The 7,196-nt window shown below is 39.8% G+C and overlaps 1 protein-coding gene across 1 annotated transcript; it reads right to left on the bottom strand.

Moving 5' to 3' along the window:
• Positions 1-1,598: 1,598 nt before the first annotated feature.
• GHSR (growth hormone secretagogue receptor) lies at positions 1,599-6,789 on the bottom strand. The gene is made up of 2 exons (XM_011998292.1): positions 5,951-6,789; positions 1,599-3,792 (listed from the first exon to the last, which is right to left on the bottom strand). The coding sequence occupies exons 1-2, from the start codon at positions 6,744-6,746 to the stop codon at positions 3,488-3,490; spliced, it is 1,101 nt and encodes a 366-aa protein (XP_011853682.1). The 5' UTR covers positions 6,747-6,789; the 3' UTR covers positions 1,599-3,487.
• Positions 6,790-7,196: the final 407 nt, after the last annotated feature.

Raw genomic sequence — 7,196 nt, 5'->3', positions numbered from 1 at the left:
TAACCACCCAGTTAAGTCACAATTGTATCTATTCTGGCTGGCGTTGCAATTTAAATTGCAAAAAAAAAAAAAAAAAAAAAGGGCTAATCATTAGCTAATGAACTATATTAGACATGGTTTATCTGTTACTGACATTATCTTTATCCTTTAATGACATTATTTACAAAAGAGTCAGTGTTTGTGAAAACAGAAAGCTCTCTTCTATTCACCCACTGTGACAAGAAATTTTGACATGCAAATATGTATGTCATGTTTTAAAGATATACGTACTACTTGTTAAAAGACAAGAGAGTGTTTCAGGCACCAAACTTGCAAAAAAATCTCACAGTTTTTTTAACAGCATAACTCAAGTATGTGAATAAATAAAAAATAGAAAAAAAAAGCTAAAACTGCCAATGTGGAACTAAAAGTTATAGAATGCTTGTAATGATATGAGATTCTTAATAAAAGTATTGGCATGAAAAAGTGGAAATTCAAGTCAAATCTTATCACAACAACCTGCACTACAATAAAAAGTTTTCTATAAAATGATTTTCAAGGTGTGGCCAGGCACTAGAGGTGTTTCTAAATCTCATTACAGTGAAACTTCTAATTTTGAGCAACTCATGGCAATGGATATTTAAAGCAATCATTTAAAAGTTCTTACTTATACAACAGTTACTCCATGTAATGAAAATGATCCAACACTTGATTTTGTGCCACAGTGTAAGCTGTGGTGACAAACACCTCATTCTTGATAACCAGGAAAATTGAAACACAGAGTAAAAAAGATCACTTTACTTTCCCTACCTTAATGAAGAATATGTTGAGTGTAATTACTGCTAGCAGACACATTAACTGTGTCTACAAAATTGACCAGTTATTGGAGGAACAACCCATCTTGAATTTATTTTGAGCCAAATGCACAGCAACACAATGGGATGAATAGCCAGCGCCTTGATCCAGTGTCAACCGGAGATGTTTACTTCGCAATTTAAAGAAGTTATCAGTTGCCTGATGCAACAAAACACACAAGTGATTGCGAGCTCCTTAAGGATAAAATCCTTGGCTTATAAATTGTTAGAGTTTAGAACATATCAGGCACATACTAAATGCTTACAAAATGATGGACTTTTACAAACAATGTTCCTCTTTTCCCTGAGTCTTAAATGATTTAAGGAGTATGATAAAATAAAGAAGTTACAAACAATAAAAAAGCAATGGTATAAGAGGACAAATTAAAGATCTCTTCCTCTAAACATATTCTCTGAGTTTCCAGGTTAATGCCACTGAAGGACAGTGGTGGTCCCTACTACATTAACTACTCCCTGGAGGTGAATTAGGCCAAGACTAGACATAAACCCACAAGAGAGGAGGCTAAGCAATGAATTAAGGGTTGGGATTGTTTTCCTCCAAAGCAATCAACTATGTGATGGAGGTCAAGGTTTTCTTGTTTGTTTCCTCTCAAGTAGGATGTATTTATAGACAAAAATTTTAAGGCTTCAGAAAGCTGAACTACCTTTTTTGAATTTACTGGGCCCTCTCCAGGACAATAATGCTCACTGCCCTAATTAGTATCCCATGAACTTAAATGAGTCAGTGTTTTTTGTTTTTGTTTTTTTAATATTGATGCACTCTTAGGAACTAACTACATAATCAGCTTGCTAGCATTCTGTAGTTAGACCACATTGGTGGTGCAGTTTTAGTGTCAGAATGAATCTCGGAAATATTTTTCTAGAGAAATAATTCTAATTATGATTGTGTTTGGGTGTTTCTATACTAAATAATCAATCAATTATTTCATCATGATTATCTTTCTTTTTGTTGAAGGAAAAAACAGTCATGGCAGGAATTTCCCTAAATGGTTCCATCCATTCCATAGTTGTGAACCAATAACTTCATGAAGGAACTGCTTATATGACTAAGTATTGCACAAGATTATGAAAAAGTTATTACTCTTTGCATACTAAAGATATTAACCCAAATCTTTAGAATGTAAAGAGTTGACTGTATAGGAAGCAATGTCAATATAAATGAAAATTATATACTTATAACAAAATGTACAATATTTAGTTGAAGATGTCTATTCATTCATAATTACAATTAAGAGAGGATCTGGAAGTCCAGGTAATCATATCTATCAGGTAAGCAATGGGATATCAGCAGTAAAACTAATTTGGAGACAGGACACAGCATAGGCATTTTAAAATAAATGGTTATAAGATATTTGAAAGTTTTCAATATCAATAAGCAGTAGCATTTAGGGGATTCTTGGTTTTTCACATGAGCCTGCCTTCATCACTTGAATAATTTCTGTATTCATTAACTTTCTTGTAAACTTGCCAGAGTACGTTACAAATTATTCCCTTATTCACAAATTGAAGCCTTATGATTAACTTAAAAATTGTTGTTAAGCCATATAAGGCAGTTTGTGATTACCCATAATTGTTTCATAAAGTTTCATTTCCTGAATATTAACACATGCAACTCAACTTAATTTAAAAATATATGTTACACATTTCATATCCATTCTCTTCTGAGCATACAAAACAGGACATTTAGTGTGATTTTTAGTATCCATCACTCTAAAATTCTGCTATGTGAACACCATTATAAAAAAATTTTAGGGAAAGAGTATTTATTTTTAAACATTTTATATAAGGTGAATGATAATTTTGTATATACTCTAGAGCTGTGCTGTTCTAAGTGGTAACCTCAGGCTACTGGCAACTTGAAATGTGACTAGTGCAACTGAAGAACTGAATTTTTAACTATAACTAATTTTAAGTTTAAAGGGTTACAGTTGTTTCAGTTATTGGAAAACTTTTAAGTGTGTTTAGACAACTTAGGTTGTTGAATCTACTTTTTATCTGTAAATTTATGAAATCTAAATACATCAAATATTACCAATGAAAACTTAGTGTCCAAATTGAGGGATTCTGTAAGTGTAAAAAGCATGTCAGATTTCAAAGACTTAGTGTGAAAAAAAGCATGTAAATTTCTTTTTAATAATTTTTGTATTGATCGCTTATGTGCCTCATGTTATATTTCTCTTGGACAGCACTGCTCTAGAGCTTTATGAAAATTGCTAGTTTTTAAAAGTTACATTTTAAAATTTGTATTATGTAATGTCATTCTTTAGACCAAATAATTTTGATCATTATGAAAAAGCAAAGCAAATTTGTATCTACCCACCAAGAAGTGCCCTAATTGCTCACTCTGCTCTACCTCCTTTCTCTGAATTGCAAAGCCCTCACCAGCACCCACAGCAGAATGCAAAATCATAGGCAGTGAATATGCAGAAATCGCGTATGAGAGCACTGATAAGTGTGCAATCAAATCAAACTGCTCGCACCCTACAAATGATGTCTTTTTTTCCCTCCGAAATGTTTCCGGATCTATGTGTTCCTAATTCCAAAATTAACCTTCAGCTTCCTCCCAAGTTCTGCTGTGCTATGTCTTCTTGTTTAGAATAATAAGCGGTGACTGTACTCAGCAATGTGCTAGGTCATGTATTAATACTAGATTCTGTCCAGGCCCGAGAACTTTCGTCCTTCAGAGTGGAGAGCTTTCTCTGGGAGAAGGGTTCGAATCCCAGAAGTCTGAACACTGCCACCCGGTACTTCTTGGACATGATGTTGTACAGAATGGGGTTGATGGCAGCGCTGAGGTAGAAGAGGACAAAGGACACGAGGTTGCAGTACTGGCTGATCTGAGCAATCTCCAAGGAGCCAGGCTCAAAGGATTTGGAAAATAAATATCGCCCTACATGGAAGGGCAGCCAGCAGAGGATGAAGGCAAACACCACTACAGCTAAAAGGACAATGGGAGAGAGAGAGTCAGCTCAAGAAATGTCATAGCAAATCACATTCTATTTTTAAGACTTTGTTTTTGTTTCATGGTCTATGACCACTGACTTCAGAGAAACATTGTGTTCTGCTCTTCCTCGTTCCAACATTTTAACAAAGATTCAGTCTGTCTGGACCAACAGTTCAACAATTTTTACCGAGCTTCCCAGTCTTTCCTATTTAACAACTATCTGAGTGATTTTGTAGTGAGTTGACATATTGACTCAACTGACTAGACCATTTCTTCACAATAGTCCAGCAGTTTTTATGTGTTAGACACAACACACACATTTATGAGGTAAAGTGGATGTACTCAACCATAGCTGTGTATCCGAGTCTCCTGGCACTTTTTAAAGCAATGCAGATTCCTTGAATGTAGTATAGATTCAGTCAATTTAAATCTCTAAGAGGGAGATCAGGGCATATGCTTTATCTTTTCTTTTTTTTTTTTTTTTTAAGTTTCACAGAGGATTGAATATACAGTCAGGATTAAGAATCACGGAGATGGATGATTCTATGTCACCTACAATAGATATAAGTAAGACATAAGTAAACCAACTCATATAAATTATCATCCATCCAAGTCTTCATTTTGCCCATGTAAGATAATTTTTAAAGATGTCTAAATGTTTAGATTGTTTTAAATTCAGAAATCAGGGAAAAATAATAAATAACTTTTTAGTCCTTGTAACACCTCAGTGATCTCTCAAATTGTCAAGGAAGAAGAAAGTTAACATTGGTGTTGAGACACCAATGAAGAAATTAATGGCTTGAAAATAAAACTGGAGGAAATTATTAAACTTACCCTTAAAACTAAGTTGTATAGTAGCAACCTAACTGCCACAATAACAATGTGAATCTCATAGGTGAGAGCTTAGGATCCCTTGGAGGACACTAGCAGGTTTATAACCTATGAGTCATATCACGAGAATCACTGGTCCAGAAAATAAAATCTTTGACATTCCTTTAATAAACTCTATCACTGTAATATGTAGGATCCAGGAATTGTAAAATTGGAAATATGAAATCATCCTGGAATGACTTCTAAGAAGCCTTAAAATATGCCAGTAAGTATGAAGTCTTGACTATAATATCTAAATAAGAAAATATACAGACCTTGGTTTTGAAAATGCAAGTAGAGTTAATATTTTGCTGGGATGTAAACACATTTATTATTACTTCCCTTGTACCAAACACATATACTTAAAGAAGCTGAATTTGTGCAATAAACATTCAGCACATCCAGTTATGACATTGTACCCAGATGTTCCGGAAAGGCCATTTGGGGAGGCAGTGAATTCTGTTGGTTTCCACAAAGTCTCCTTTCCTCCTGTTGGAGCTTTGTTTATTCTAGTTTATCCTTACCTTATCCTAGTGATACCTTATCCTATGATTACCTGAAGAGGCAGGTTATCATAAAAACAAATGAAACTTCACTGATTTGTTGCTGACTTCCTTATAAAGCTGTATAAACAGCAGCAAGGTAAACAGAATTGATGCAATTATCTGAAAAAATGCAGGGCAGAAAACAAATCACAATATTGAAAGAAAAATGAATCATCTTTAAGAGGGTTATCCAAATTGATCATATCTTTGGTTGAATTTACCACTGAACACTTTCTAGATCCAAGCCCTGCTTTTCTTAATGTAACTTAGATATTCACACATTCTATTTGAGGCAGGAAGTCAGTCCTCACTTTTAACGTTTAAAGACCACAATAGACTTTTGTAAGATAGCTCGATTTTAAAGTGGAGTTTCTGGCTGATATAAAATTTATTTTAGGGAAATACAAATGTGGGACATTTTTCTGTGAAAGAGAGAAAGGAGAGACAGGAAGAAAGAGACACAAAGAGATAGAGACGGTAAGAAAGACACTGACAAAGTAAAGGGGGAGGAGAGAGAGACAGAGACACAGAGAGAGGTTGAGAGACCAAAAACATCACTCAGGAAAGCAAGAGGAGAGAATAATTGAGAGACATGCAGAGAGAAAGAGGCCCAGAGAAACCGAAGAAAGAGGTAGAGACTCAGCGGGAAATAGAGATGGAGACTCAGAGAGAAGGGAGCAGGCACAGAGAGAGGAGAGGATCCGCGAGAGAAAGCCTGAACGCGCGCTGAGACCCACCCAGCATTTTCACGGTTTGCTTGTGGTTCTGGTCCCTGAGCGAGGCGCCCACGACAGCATCGCCGCGCCTCCTCCGCCACAGCTTCCTGCCGATGAGACTGTAGAGGACTGTGAGGCAGAAGACAGGAAGGAAGAAGAAGATGCTGGACACCCACACCATGACCGTGAGCAGTCCAGAGCGTACCGCGAACTCGGTGGGGCGGCACTCGTTGGTGTCCCAAGGGTCGGTGCCATTCTCGTGCTCCACCCCGACTAGCACGAAGATGGGCCCGGCGCTGCAGAAGGCCACGGCCCAGATGACGAAGATGATCAGCTTCACCCGCCCCTTGGTGACCACCACCTTGGCCCGCAGCGGGAAGCAGATGGCGAAGTAGCGCTCGACGCTCAGCGCTGTGATAGTGAGCACCGTGGCGTAGGTGCAGCTCTCGCTGACGAATTGGAAGAGTTTGCAGAGCAGGTCGCCGAAGTTCCAGGGCCGGTACTGCCAGAGGCGAACGAGGTCCAGGGGCATGCAGAGGAAGATGAGCAGGTCGGAGAAGGCCATGCTGGACAGGTAGAGGTTGGTGGTGGTGCGCAGCTCGCGGAAGCGCGACACCACCAGCATGGTGAGCAGGTTGCCAGAGATGCCCACTACGAAGAGCGCCACGCAGGTGGCTGTGACACCCGCCAGCAGCGGCGCGGGGAAGAGCCGCAGCAGCTCGTCGCCCAGCGAGTCGTTGCCGGGGGAAGCATCCCACTCCAGGTCGGCCAGCGTGAGGTTGAACCCCGGCTCTTCTCTGGCCGTCGCGTTCCACATGTTGCCAGCTCAGCCGAACAGGCTCTAGGACGTGACTGCGCTGGGAGGCTGGACCCAGCTGGCTCCCGAGGAGGTCCACTTAGGCGCGGGAGGGTGCGAGGGAGGAGCGGGTGCAGAAGCGTAGGGAGGATGCTTGGAGAAGAAAGAGAGGGAGGCGAGAGGCAGAAGCCGAGGGAGAAGGTGAGATGGGGACAGGGAAGAGGAAGAGAGACTGGTGGTCAGTGGGTGAGACAGTGACCCACTGTTTTCTCTGGCACCTCCCCTTTCCCCCACCAACTCCCCCAAAGTTTCTCTCTCCCAACACATCCTCCGGTCGGCGTCCACACGCATACCTGTCATCACCCCTGCCTTGCATTTGCGTTCTCGCTCCAGTTGCGTCTCGCACTTCCCAAAGCGTCCCAGCGAATGGGGACCGGAGGGACCAGGCGCCGCGAAGCGGGAGCGTGAAGA

This window comes from Mandrillus leucophaeus, unplaced genomic scaffold (assembly GCF_000951045.1).
Source record: "Mandrillus leucophaeus isolate KB7577 unplaced genomic scaffold, Mleu.le_1.0 Scaffold566, whole genome shotgun sequence".
Lineage (NCBI taxonomy): Eukaryota > Metazoa > Chordata > Mammalia > Primates > Cercopithecidae > Mandrillus > Mandrillus leucophaeus.
The sequence above is the reverse complement of the archived record's forward strand: the minus strand, read 5'-3'. Positions and strand labels throughout refer to the sequence as shown.